Source organism: Anomalospiza imberbis, chromosome Z (assembly GCF_031753505.1).
Source record: "Anomalospiza imberbis isolate Cuckoo-Finch-1a 21T00152 chromosome Z, ASM3175350v1, whole genome shotgun sequence".
Lineage (NCBI taxonomy): Eukaryota > Metazoa > Chordata > Aves > Passeriformes > Viduidae > Anomalospiza > Anomalospiza imberbis.
Window position 1 is genome coordinate 47,807,684 of NC_089721.1, and position 14,894 is coordinate 47,822,577.

General features: G+C 41.3%; 1 protein-coding gene across 2 annotated transcripts in view; it reads right to left on the reverse strand.

Moving 5' to 3' along the window:
- Positions 1–12,048, reverse strand: part of MAMDC2 (MAM domain containing 2) — a 57,662-nt gene extending 45,614 nt beyond the window's left edge. For both annotated transcript variants that reach the window (XM_068175637.1, XM_068175638.1), the window contains exons 1-2: positions 11,971–12,048; positions 11,728–11,841 (exon numbers count right to left, since the gene is read on the reverse strand). In XM_068175637.1, coding sequence (XP_068031738.1) covers positions 11,728–11,841; positions 11,971–12,001 — 145 coding nt within the window. In that variant the 5' untranslated portion in view covers positions 12,002–12,048. The remainder of the gene's footprint in view (positions 1–11,727; positions 11,842–11,970) is intronic.
- Positions 12,049–14,894: the final 2,846 nt, after the last annotated feature.

Here is a 14,894-nt window from a genome sequence, read left to right on the forward strand (position 1 = left end):
CAAATTTATATAAAAACAAACACTGATTACAGCTCTCAGATTTTTACCTACACGTGGTAGTCCAAACTACACATACCACTCATCTTATTTCCATATAAGACAACTTCACTGTGCAATGTTCTCTCTTTTTCAAACAAACCACAGTTACTGCCCTAATAACTCTCCAGTTTGACACTCAGTTTAAAATAACAACTAGAAGTGGCTATATTTAGAGAACAATCTGGTATTGGTATAAAGCCTCTCAAGTTTCCGCTCAAGCACACAAGAATATCCTTGGCCAGGGAAGAAATCCCTCTGTGAAAGGTCTTGTAAGAATTCAAACGCAAAGCAATTAATGTATAGGGAGTAGAAATTATTCATTCATTTGAGTTCCACCTGCTTGTTAGTGAACTTCAACTAAGCTTCTACAAAGCACAGCTTAGATTAGTTCTGTCTAGCTATATGGATGCATATTCAAAATGTTAAAGGTTACTCTACTTGAAATGCTATAAAACAACATCTTAAAATAAAGCATTCCTATAGCTACATGTAAGTTTTCGAGATTGTCTATGAAGATGTTAATACCTCTCAGTGAGCATGGTGAAGCTTAATATTAAGCTGCAGATGCAAACATTAAACAAACCTTTATAATGACACAGACTAGAAAACACACTTTATTCTGTACAGTGTCAGAGTTTATCATTGCTTGTGCCCACATGATTATGTTGCTAAGGACTACCTCTAAGGGAAGAAAAAAATCTAGTATATCCAGTTTTCTTAAAAAAAATACTGCTGCTATATTTGTTACCTCTTAAAATCCAGGCACCAGGATAGCTGCATTTGCAGTTTGTGTATCTCTGTGTACTCTAGCACTCAAGGCAGACTTTACTTTCCTTAAGAACTCAGGAATTTACACAATCAAAAAGTAGTTTACACTATGGAAAACCATACCCAAATTTGTTCTCTGCTACTCTCTTGGAGTAAACAAAATCGTAGCTTAAAGCCAGAGCAGTATTAAAAGTTCCTCAATTTCTTGCAGTCCATATTGATTAAATTTTCTGAACTGAACATTTAAGGATGACACCAAACTGTCAGGCTCTATAATGGAAAATTAATTACTATGGAGTACAGGCAAAATATAACAACAATGGCATTACTCCAGTTCTCACTGTTCTACTGTAATCATACAGGACAAAACTGACTATCACCTGACACGGGTACACAAATACGATCCTCCTGGGATAAAAAATATCTCAGCAAGATTGTGAAGCATGAAGAAATGTGTCACCAGGTACCTGGTCTGCTGGTTTCAGCTCCTACCTAAAGCTTGCAAATGATTGTGATTGTCTGCCACCAGTGTTTACATGTCTAAGGCAGAAAATATACTTTGCTGTATACCAAGCATCTGGCACTCAGGGGAAGGAGAGAAGAAGGGATTTGCTAGAAGCAGACAACCGCAATAAATACTGATAATGAACTGCAGGTCAGCTTGAGGATACATGGCTTGGGAGAATTAAGGACTCTATTTCCCAAACAGATGCAAGGGAGAGAGCACAGACATTACATCTGTTTCATCACCTGCCTGAACATAGTGATAAGCTGAGAGCAACTCAGAGTCAATATCCATTAATTCATCAGCTTCTCTGCTGGCTCCAGAAAACAATGATGCCAATTACCATCAACTCTGTCATATGGCCTAAAATGAACTCAAATCACTTTGGCCAAACAGCTGCAAAACTATGGTCTCAGTCAAGGAGGTTCATGTGCAGAATGACCTGCCAAGAGTGATTAGATGGAGCACAACAATTTTGCTAAAACTTCCTCAGGATAACAACCATGTCTAAAACAGAACATGCCAAAGGCAAGCTTTCAAAAGGAAATTACTAAAAAAGTAGAAAATTATAAAGAACAGATCCTGTCACAAAATGCATCACAGCACTCTACACTTTAACCTATCTGCTTCCCACAAAATTCTGCAGTGATGAGCATTAGAAACAATAGCTACATGACAATCAAGCTCCAAAGATACCAGTAAGTAGCAAGTTCTCCATATCCTGCTTACAGCTAAGAGATCATTCATCTAACAGAATCTACAACAAACTAATTTCTTCTCTTGCATGAGGGTGCAGAGATTTCATATATACATACATATAAATGGTCAGACATCTACACAGTGTGTGATTATTCTGTTTAATTCTTAACTTTAAAAGAAACCATAAATTCTTATGTTCTTTTGCTGTGCATGAAAATATCTCTGAAAGGACACTGCAGTAAGGCTTTTTTTAACTTTTAGTCAAAAATATGAAGATGCCACAGAATCACAGAATAGTTAAAGTTGGAAGAAACCTCCAGAAATCATCTGTTCTGATCCTCCTGCTCAAGCAGGGCCACCTACAGCCAGTTGCTGAGGACGATGTCCAGACAACTTTTTAGTATCAGCTAGAAGAGAGACTCCACAGCCTCACAGCCACCCTCACAGTGAAAGAGTGCTTCCTAAAGTTCAGAGGGAGCATTCTGTGTTGCAGCGTGTGCCCGTTGTCCTGTCACTAGGTACCACTGGAAAGAGCCTGGCTCTGTCCCCTTCGCACCCTCCCTTCAGGTCCTTCAATTTATTTATAATATAAACTTCCCCCACAACCCTTCTTTTCTCCCCTTCTTTTCTCAAGTCCCAGCTCTTGCAGACTTTTCTCACACAAGAGATGCTCCAGTCTCTTAATCATCTTCACGATCTTTCATTGGGATCTCTCCAGTATGTCCATGTCTCTCTTGTACTGGGAAGGCCAGAACTGGATAGAGCTCCAGACAGGGCTTCAACAGTGCTGAACAGAGGGGAAGGGTCACTCTTGAGCTGCTGGCAACACTGCTAGTGCAGCCCAGGACACCATGAGCTGCCCTTGCCACAAGGGCACATTGCTGGCTCATGTCCAGCCTCGTATCCACCAAGGCCCTGGGGGCCTTTTCTGCTTAGCTGTTTCTAACTAGACCACAATATAAAAAACATGGAATGTTTTCTCAAAAGACCCTCCAGTGCTCACAAATCTTGCAGTAACCATAAAGACTTTAAGTCAGAAGTGACTTTGCCTTACAGATACCTATAACTCTTATGAGGCTGGTTGGATCCTTATAGCCAGGCACCAATCTCATCATCTAACCCTGAAATGGACACACAGATCTTAAAGTGGCATTTGTTGCATTCCACAGTTCTCTAACCCAGAGAAAGCACTCATCCCACCTGCTGACTCCAGCCCTTTTCAAGGGCCTTCTCAAGTCGTGTTCATGGTAATTTTTGAAAAGCAAGAAACCATGTTCCAGGCTGGAATAAATGTGAAAGAGGCTGGTGAAGGGAGTCACATTTCCATTGCCAGATCTACAAATGAATTAGTAAGTACATTGGACAATTAAGGTTCCCCATCTTATGTATGCGCTGAGAATTTCTACTGCAAGTGGAAAGTGCTTTTTGGAACACTTAAGAATTTTACTGAAGAGAAGTGTTTAAAGAGTAAATCTAAATTTTGTTTTGTGCATTAGAACATGATCTTTAATGTTATGATTAGAAAAGAGGGAAATCTGCGTATTCACAGGTATGACCAGGTATAATTAGGTATAATTGTCTGGCTTCCTTACTCTCCAGGCATAACATCTTGCCACAAATGCATTAGCATTTCCCTAGACTTCCCTGTCATGCAGATTGGAGGGATCTCCAATCCCTCATGCTCCAACCATGAGGGATAGACAAGGCAACAGTCTCACAGTATTGATCAATTGTTACAATCAATTACTTCCTTCAACAGCTTCGTATCTCACTATGGTTTTGTATACAACAGCTGTAAACTGCCCTTCCATTTCTGTTGCTCTTTATGCATTTTTAATATCAAATACAGTTTGTGGGCCAGGAAATTTGAAGAAAATTGGCACGTCACAAGAATGCCTCTTAAAACATTTTAACAGTTTGCTAATTGAAAACTGTGAAGACTCTGTTTCCTAAAAGATTTTGGCTAATGTTTCAAAGGGAAATATAATTACCATGATTCATGGTTATTTTCATACTAGACTTACAAGGTTTTCAGAACAGAGCGGAGTGCTAGTAATATGTAGTTCATACTTTATCAGAGAATATATCTATTTAAAACAGTATTCAAAGTACACCAACACAATTACTCACACTTGTAGTCTCAAACACTGATCTTGAGCTACATTTGGTAAAGGAAAATGTGTTGGGGGAAAGGAACAGACATATAGTGTAGAACACACTCTGTTGATCAAAAACCACTATACTATTACATAAAATTGTAGGAATCTTTGGCTTGATTATGATGTGAAGAGGAACTACAATAATCACACGTTAATCTCTGGTTGTCTAGAGACACAGTGAAGGATGAGGCAGAAGAGGCTTACTCTTCTCAATGGGAGCAATAAAATTCTTCAAATGATATAAAGCATTCTAAGCAATCAAAGCATTAAATAAAATCACATGGATGACTGTGGCCTTTGATTTGGCCTTCTATAGGACACCAACTGAAAAGTATTATTAAAACAGTAAAAACTCAAATGTTAAAGGAAAATCTGTCTAATTTTTAAACTATATTTTTGTGAGATATAACCACAGAAGATTTGGCCCTATTTGGTAAGTTTAATCAGTCAAGTAATTATAGCTTTGCTTGTATTGCTCTTGCACACAGTGGCTGGAGACAAAATGTCTCAGAAAGTAATGTAATGGGAGAGCTCCAAAAAAAGTGAACAAAACCAACTAGTTGTAACTGGTTTGGACTTACTTTTTCAATAAGCTTCCAAATATTTCTATTCAATAGCATCCTATATAATAAGAATATTAGGGCATTTTCAGGCTGATTCTATTAAAGTTCTGAACAGTCTGGACCAAGTGCAAAATGAACAAATCTTCTTTACTTGTAGAAATGCTTCTGGAGTGTCTGTGATCATCCTTTCAGCACAATTGCAAACTTACTTTTCCTCATTACAGATCTTGACTCACATTAGCTCTTGACCAAAATTTATCATAAAAATTTCTTCCCTCCAAAAAATGAACTGGCAAATGATCAGCTTTCCTTTTAATTTTTCAAAATGATTATGCATGTAGTAGGTGCAACAACCACGAAGTACTGCCTAACAGCACTTTTACTGATTAAAAAAACTCATGCCATGCTGTATCTTGAAATACCTGAAAGAAACTTAACTTCAGTTCATTTGCATCTTCCATTCTTTTTCAGAAAGCTGAAAATATTTCTAGCAGTTTTCAGTGATTTTTGCATGTCTGTACTTGAATTTTAACAAACTTCAACAACATCTGCAGGGCCAGGGGTTACATGCAAGTGATTTTTTTGACTGAGGTGATTTCACCTCCATCACAACTCCCAAATTCTCTTTTGCCCTCCTACAGTTTTTTCTTTTTTTTTTTTTTTTTTTTAATTCAAGTGGCAAATTATCTATTTTCAGTATTTTCATGCAAAACAAAGTCCAGCCTATTGTCAGAAGTGCAGGGTATATTCAGTAAACGTTAATTTTCTAAGAATCATCCTCCCGCTCCTGTGGCTAAATTCCATGGCTCAGTGTAAATCACACTACAGCAGTTGTTGACTCTATAAGCGCTGAATCAGTAACAGCTGTATGTGAAAATACACTTATGGGAATGTTACTATTCTGTGGAGAAGAGGAATGCTTTGAAACTCATCTCTCATGTAGTGACTCACTGACAACAATTTAGACTTTGTTTGTTCCATTACCCCTGCACAAGCAACTGCTGCTGAAGCTCTTGATGGACATAAAGTGCTCTTGGCCGTCTTTTTTTTTGCACAAGACTTGCCTCCGAAGATGGGGAAAAAATACACTAATAACTGTAAAGTGGGCATAGCTCAATAAAAATGCTATTACCCAGAAGCCTAGGATGAAAGTTACACCTGGGTAAGCAAAATGTAAGATTTCATACTGGGATCAGCAGGACAAGCAAAATATAAAATTTCATACTGGCATCAGCAAGACAAGGGATAGGCTAGAGCAAGATGGAATGCTCCTCACACATGGCACTACTATTAAACTGCCAGTGACAGCCTGAACAGGAATACAGTATGAAGAAACAAGTTGCTAACACAAGAGTGGTGGCTGAATAGTCAAAGTCGAGTGTACGGAAGAAATGGCACCTTTACGGAAGAAGTAAAGGAAAACAAGGAGAACACAAGATTCTAAGCATAAAAGAAGTGTGTGAGTCAGCTTTTCTTTCCCTGCTCCTCAGTAAGGACAGCTGTCACTCCAAATTCAATTACTGTGGCCAGGAGCACCAACATTTTAATTATCAGGACAAGGCAAAACAGACCGTGCGCCAATCTAAGGGCTTCTACCCCCCATCAATCTGCACTTGATGCAGAGATGCCCTGGCTACAGGTTTGGAAATCCCAAACCATTAAGCTCCTGTGGCAGGGTGAATTCATCAACTGAGATCTTGCCAGCAAACAAGCACTGGGGTATGCCAGGCTGGTTCTGCTGCAGCTAGGTACAAGCTGGTGCAAGTCTCCTTGACTCCCAAGTACACAGTGATCTCACAACAAACACGTGAGACTGCTTGTCTCATTACAAGAATTGTACAAAGCCAGCAATGTTACAACTTTTTTTACATTTTCAAATTATGTACTTCCCAATTTAAGGAAAATACTGTAGATAGATGGAAAGAAAACTACGACCTCAAATGTGCTAATTTATTTGCCAATAGGTTTTTAACAGAGCATGACAATAGCACACATCAGATATAGACTCTGCTGTGCCACAAAAACTAGGATTGCCAGTTATCACCTGCTTCATTACTCTGCATGTAACAACCACATGATGTGACAGTCACGATCAGAGAGCTCAGATCAGAAGAGGTCAATTTTAAGTCATATGGCACAGCTGTAAATACAAGCTATTTAAATGGTATGCAGGCAATGTTTAGATTTGAGATTCCTTATGCTGCTGCTCTCGCTCCTGATTTATCTGATGTCCTGCAATAGCTGTCCTGTTTCTTGAAATTATTTTCCTTATATTTTTAAGTGTAGCTATGTGATAAATATGTTCCAACAGACAAACTTCAGTTTCCTGAAACTACTGTTATTGATGTTGCTTGCTCACTAGCTTTCCATAAATTGCTACCTGATGGATGCCTGTTTGGAGTGTATCACAGGAACAGCGTCTTGGAATAATGAGGCAAAAATAGGCATATGCTTTAGGAATAAGAAAATAAGGCCATATTTGTATGTAATGCAATCTTTTACATCACTCTTCTGAGTGAAATCTCTTTTCCTTCAAAATATGGCAGAAAGAAAAAACATTATTAAAACCCTGAAATGTGTGCTATTAAAATGCATCCTTGGTGACATGAGATATGAAGAAACACACAGTTCCAGAATTTTTGAAGGAAAGCAACACTCATAAAAATATGCATTTGAAGCTGTCAATTATCCTATGAGAGCTAGGTGCATACAGCTGTATGAACTACTAGTGATAGCTTTAGTGTTTCAGTGCCACAAAACTCATTAGGCACATTAAACAGTGATCACTTGCTTTTTGGAGCACATTGCTAATATAAACAATCTCTCTTCCCTATAGGCTGCCATCGTAATACACAAGTTTCTTATCTAATGCTTAAATCCAGGCAGGCAGATGCAGCATAGCAAACTCCATTAGGGCAGAGTTAAGCTGAAAGCCAAAATGCACATTATTTTTAGCACTATTAAACTGGTCTCTGTTAGAGTGAAGGGCAATGGAAAACCAAACATACCCACAGTACACATAAAGTGCTGTACAGATATTCTAAGCAAAAAATGTAAACATTGCCCAGAGTCACAGAAAAAACATGCCACAGTTACTGTGTCTAATGAAATTTATCTGTAATACTAATACTGTTTGTGAGCAGGATGTTCTTACCATCAGGTTATGGCCAGCTCTGTGCTGGACATGGCTAAGAGGAATGCAAAAAATGCCCAAACCTAACACTTCAGAATGCCAACAATTGAACCAAGGCTGTGTTTCCTACTGCCGTTATAAGTGGGTCTGCATGCTTTTATTTATTACTCTACTCAGGATTACTGCCTATTACACACAGCATGTTCCTTTGTTTCAAAGACTGTTTTGGATTTGCAGAGCCTGTCTGTGGTCTAAAATAATTGTGCAATTTGGTTAAAGAAAATCCCAAGATTATTTGATGAATCTTACCCTACACAATTTGACAGTATGTATTAGAATTAACTGGTACTTCCCTTACCCACACATATGCTCCTGACAAAGAAGTGAATTATTGTGGAAATCAGCCACTATGGATCTGCAAAGCTCTATGCCCCAAAATAACTGGACATGAACTCATGCTCCATACACCTGTAGGTGTTAGTAGAACCAGCATGGTGTTCAAACTTCTCAACTATCTCTAACTACTATAGTAGCGATGAATAGAGATGTGATTTCTAAATTTCCTATCCATTGGTTGAGTCCAAGAGTTGAATCTTTGTCTTATATTCTGAACTTTAAGTAAAATTATCTGTTCAGAGGCATCATGAATGCAATTACATTTTGGTGGGCATGCCTACACCACTGAAATTAAAATGGACCATTGTCCCCTCTGTTTATGTATAGGAGAAACTCAAATAAAGCTTTCAGATCTTACTACTGGTAACATACAAATTGATCTGTTTCTCGTTTCAGAAGCAGGATTACACTATGATGATCTCTTCCTGAGCAACAACATTATTATGTTTCTTGTGTAGTTGGTATCCTACAAACACACAAAGCAGAACATGTTGCATGGAATTTCCCATGCTACTGGCTCCTTAGGGAACACACTGCCTCAAGCCTGATGCTGTACTTAACCAGCCTGGCCCATGACTTCAGTTGGGTGTGCTTCCCAGCCCACCCCAAGGCTCACTAGAAATTTATATCCACAGCTTTTTCTGTGTGTTACATTTTTCCTTGCATGGTGTTTGTCTGCTAAAATCATTATAGTTCCAGAAGGCAAACACCGAGCTAGCCAGTGACTGAAAAAGCTGACAGTTAAAAAAAGCACCTTGATATGCTTGAAGGTCCTATTCCTGAATTCAGAGTAATGTGAGAGAGCTTGAGGCTTATGGAGGGTTTCACTGAAGCAGAGATTTTATAGGAGCACAGGTCAACTGGACAGATGTCTGAATTGTTTCTTGTTTCAGACATCCACTTCACTAGGGCCTAATTTGCCAGTCTTGAGTAAAGCAGTTAGCAATGAAACAGCTATCCTTTGTAGCATTGAGTATTTTCTTTTGATTTACACTTGATTAAAATAGGCCCTAAAATGCCAGTTACAGGTATCAAAACTTTACCTAAAAAATTAAATTGTTTTCAATTATGAAAATTCTAAAATTAAACAAAAAAAATTATTGTATGCTGGAATTACCAGAACACTAAAGAGAAGCCAGATACATTTAAAACAGCAGAAACATATAAAACAGCAGCTAAACCTTAGAAATATATTAATTTAAGTGGGACTGTGTAGCTGCAAACAAAAGCAAAACTTACACTTCCTTTCTGTGTGCCCTGCCCATCAGAAGATACTGGCTTCCTTGGCAACTGGGCAAAATACTTTCAAGTATGGAGTGGAAATTTCGAGGCACGGTTTTAGTTATATTTACTTCACCTTGACAGTTTGGCACAAGACTACACTATTGAGAGATTTATAAAATGCAAGAATTTACACTGCAAGTCAGATAATCCCTGTGAACAACCCACTGAATGTAATTCTATGCCACAAATAACATTTTAAAACAATAAAGCAACTTTGAAGCAATGCAAGGAGAAGTGGAACAATTCAAAGCTAAACTGTGTCTCCTGTTCTTAACTTCCTCTGTTGTCCCAGTAAATTACCACATGTACATACACTGACCAGCAAGTACCAGGACACAGTGCTGCCATAAGGGGCATGGTTTTATAAAACAAAAGAATGGAAGAGCATCTAAGGAAGACTAGTTTTGCACACCTACTGTGTAAATTAGAATGAATTTTTTTCAGCTAGATTTAGTTGTGATTCTATGATGTATTTCTAAGGAGACCAACATAGTACCTTGTGTACCAAATGTTTGCACAGAATGTCTTGCTATGATCAAATTACAGACTGCAGAAAAACTGTTTATAATGGAAATGCTGACTATGAACATAGAACTATGCCTATTACGAGAGCTGGTATACCACATATCCTCCCAGAGTATAACAGTTCAGTTACGCATCTCTGAAAATGAGATGTGCAATAATAGAAGCTGTGCAGTCACTGGTATGTTTGTTTGTAAAGAAAGATCAAACTATGGTAACAAAAATTGTGTTCTGTGCACCAAAAAAGCAGGCTGCTGCTGATCCAAATCTCTGGTCAGAGGTTCTTATATCTTGAAACACTGTAGTGTGGATGTACACAACATGATACACACCCACTTCTGCAGGTTTTGCTACCAGCAACTCCCAGTCCCTTGGAGCTGAATCAATACTACTACCATGTGGCTGCCTGTAAATCACAAGGAGGAAGTGCTGCTTTGCAGACAGATAGACTAAGAGGGCATGGTGTTAGGAGGCATAGCTGGGACAGCAAAGAGGGTTATTAAATTTCCACCAGTACCTTCAAAAATGCAGGAAAATCTATGTGTATTTAAATTAATTAACTAAGAAATATATATCAAATAAATAAGAGAAAGAGCACGTTTTTCAATTTTTACATCCTTGCAGGCTTTTCAGAATTAGAGTACATTCTCAAAGCCTACTGACTAATCTAAAAAGTAACAATGAAGGTAATTTATTTTGCATAGGTGAGAACTGGGTGTGAATCAGGGGGAAAAAATAGTTTTTCTCAACTGAGAGACAAGCGGAATACAAAACTGGACCAGCCAGTTTTGAATGGAGCACTGATTAATGGTTTCTGAGGGGTTGTCTATCTCTGCATATCTGTACTCACCTCTTCATTATTCTTGGCAGCTGTTTTTGGGCTTAAAATCTTTAAAAACACATAGTCCCTTTTTCTGTGTGAGCACTGCTTTCACTTCATGAATGACAATTTGGTGAGCACATAATCAAAATTAAATTATCACCCAGTTACAACTATGCTGTGTAAATTTTTGTTTAGTCTCTTGTTCATGGAGATTCTGTCAAAAATTGGAGCCCACACTGAAAACTTACGAAGTAGTTGCAGTTGCATGGAAACTCTGTGCAGTGACTGACTATTCTTTTCAATAGCATTAGGTCTTGTAAAGCCTAATACAACTTACTGAAAGACTTCACTTTTTCTGTTCAACTGGAGGTACTATAAATCAGAGAAAAGTCTTAACTGAACATATTGCAAAGACATTCTTGCCAAAGACTGTCTCTTGCAATGCATAAGAAATGCATAAGGAAAGTAATGCATAAAGAATGGGACCGATGTGACTGTTTTTTTCAGAAAGAGGAATTGATAAAGGACACCTTTTCCCAACAACACATGAAAGACAGAGAAAGAAAGGAGATTTCTGAGGCATTTTGCAGAAACCTGCGGAGATGCCTGTGCCGGGGGAGTGCAGACGCCTCCCCGCAGGGCCTGCCTGTTGTCAGGGGACTGTCAACCACACGGGAGGGGCTCGACGGCGGCTGCTCCCCGCGGAAAACCGAGCGGCGTGGCACCGCCGGCAGCAGTGGCACCCCGAGATGCCGCCGCCCCGCCGCGGGCTCCGGCAGCGCCGGGCGGAAAGGCGAGCGCGGGGGGAGCTGCGCCCGGAGCGGCAGCGCTCTCACCTTCCCCGTGCAGCGTCCAGGGCAGATGCGCGTAGTCCCACTGGTAGCCGCAGGCGCTGTCCTCGAAGGTGCACGACCCGGGCAAAAGCAAGGCCGCACCGGCGAGCCGTAAAGCTGCAAGAACAAAACGAGCCCCGGTCACGGCGCGCCCGGCCCGGGGGCTGCCGACCGGGGGCTGCTGCCGCCCCCAGAGCAGCGCCAGGCGCGTCCCGGGCGGGCGGGAGGCGTCCCCGCCGCCCTTACCGTGCGCGGCGAGCAGACAGAGCCGCAGCATCTTCCGCGCCGGGGCCCGGGCTGGCGGCGGCGGGGAGAGCGCGGCGCTGAGCGCGGCCGGCCCGGGGCGCGGTGTGCGGCGGGGCTGAGCGCGGCCGCTCGGCACCCCGGCGGGGCGCGGGGAGGGCAGCGCGGCCGGGCAGGCAGGGGAGGGACGGGGAGGGACCGCGGACACCGCGGGTGGGCGGCCCGTCTCACTCCTGTCGCCGAGCGGGGTCGGCCCCGACGGTGGCCCGAGGCCGGAGTGGCTGAGGCTGGAGTGCCCTCCAGAGTGGGGGTTGCCGCCTCCTCTCCGAGGAGCCTGCGTAAGAGTATCACTCCCCGCGCAGAGAAAATGTGCTTTCTTACGTTTAAGTGTTTTTTTTTTCCCGCGTTTCAGCTTGTACACAGTGCATCGCTCCCGTCATTGCGTACCATCACTGGGTACTACACGAAGAGTTTGACTTTGTCTGACGTACTCGCTGTCAGGTGTTTGTGCACAACAGCAAGATGCCCACTCAAACACATCTGCAGAGGACAAAGGGGCTCTCACCCCACCAGAGCTCCCGTGTTACCACACCTTACCCTTCCAGCTTTCCCTTCAACTAAATCTGACCTTCAGATGACCATGGCAGGGTACCCTGGCGCTTTTAGCTAAGAATGGTCCAGCAGCTGCTGAGATGCTCCAAGTGCTGTAGTTCATAGGCTTACAGAATAACTCAAGACTAGACCACAACAGATGTCCAGTCCAAACCCAGCCCAAAGCAGAGCCAGCTTTGAGCTTAGACCAGGCTGCTCAGTTGGGCTTTGATAACCTCCAAGGCTGGTGACACCTGCCTGGACCTTGACTCCAGTCCTGGGCTGTTTTTGTGGGGAAAGTGTTTCTTCCTTGTGAATGCTCTGAATTTCCACTGTTTCATCTGTGCTACTCCCTCTCACTCTCCAGCCATGCATCACTCTGACGAGTCCTGATGCTGGATTACCTCTATCCCTCTCCTGTCCAGGACTGCTGTCGGATGTTGCCAAAGGTATCTCTCTTCCCAGCTGAACCCTCTCCTTGCAGGACAGGGTCTCCAGGCCAGCTGCCTCAGTGGCTTTCCCTCACCTCACATCTAAAAGAGATTAAGATCACTTAGTTTGTTGCATTGTGTTATATGTAACAGGTATAATTCGCGCCATTTTCTTGCTTCATATATATATAATGTTAAATAGTTGTTAGGATGTACCTCTTAGCATTAGAAGCCCCCCCCTTCTCAGGCAAAACTAAGTGTGTGTTGAAACCTGATTTACAAGCAAAGAGATGTGGCTCGCCAGGAGATGGGCCTTATCTGAGGCGATATGGAGACACCCAGGCGCTGATCATCGTGTGAACGACCCGAGTAGGACATCAGGAACATCCCCCCGGGCCGATACATGTGAATGCTCTGTTCCCGTAAATTTCATCAAGAGTTTCCATGACACCAGACTTCGAATCTTTCTGCCTTGTCGCCGAGAAGGAAATCTCATCAACTTATGGGACTTTGAATGAAACAAAGGACTGAATGCCGAAATCCTTGCTTCAGGCAAAATTTTCCCTATAAAAATCGCTTGTACCAGGATGGTGGTGTGGGGGCATAGAGTGAAACCTCTGCTGAGGCTGATCTCTGTGTCTTGCACCCAGCGCCGATCCCGGGCTCGGCACTGTCCTTTTCCGTGTGGCTGGCTAAGTTAGATCTCTATTGCTAAAATAAATTATTTTTATTTTTTTAATTTGGCTGGATCATTTTTCATTTATAACACATTGCAAGTACAGAAATTCTGAATTATTTGTCTAATCAGGGCTGCAGACATAGCATACTTTTTAGATTTGACTGGTGGCACACAATAGTATTTAAAAGACAGACTTCCGTTTTATTACCATGCTTTAATACCAAAGCATTCGGTGAATAGGACCACCAGAGACCCCTTTTATTACTCTCCAGGACCATAAAAGGAGTTCCAGGAGGAGTTGGATGTGTAAATTATTTTTAGGGAAGTGATATTTTTGTATTAGATAAGAAACACCTTTTAATGAATATATATGATTATGATGGATAAACTCCCTGTTGTAAAGTCTTACCTCACACACAGAATGAGGAGAGTTTGATCCTCTGTTTGTCTTGTGCAGGTAAAGAATGCCTGCTCTCTAATCCTTCAAATTGAGTTACCCCAAGTAATTCTGGCCAATTTCATTATCTCCATGAATTAATTTCAGTACTAAGGCAGTTGATTAGCTGAATTTCTCCAGCAGCTTTGACACATGCCCATTTTTACACAGAATTGAGTAAAGGGCATTATCTAGAATACACCATTTCTGAAAAGCTGATGGCACAAATAGCCAACTGATACTGATGACTCACCAACATAAGCACTCACTAAGAACAGCTGAAGTGGCTAATGGACTCAGTTTTTTCCTTGCTGATATCCAAGATGTTCCACCTCTTAGCAGAGATGGCTTAGCTGCTCATGTCAGCCACCGAAGTTTACAGCACTCTGTGTAAACTGTTTTTCAAACTGGCACCTCCAGCTTCCTGCAACCTCTCAGGAGCCAAGGAAGTAGCAGGTGTGTATGAATGAGATGACATTAAAATACCTGAAATTGATGTAAAACCTCAGTGGCCCACTACAGTCTTTCCCAAAAACTGTATAGAAGACATTTTCCTTAATAATGAATTTGTAAAAGCATTTTGCCCCTTATTGACTCATGTTTCCTGAAATCTCACCCCATCCTTTCCTGCTCATTTAATTAGGTTGTTCTCTTCATATCAGGGAGTAACATAATCAAGGCCATGTTAACCAGGCAATCTCACAAGGGAAAACAAATGTCAGAAGTGTCATTAATTGTTTTATAGGAGTATTTGATAGGTACAAGAGGCTTCTACAGATGGCTGAATTTA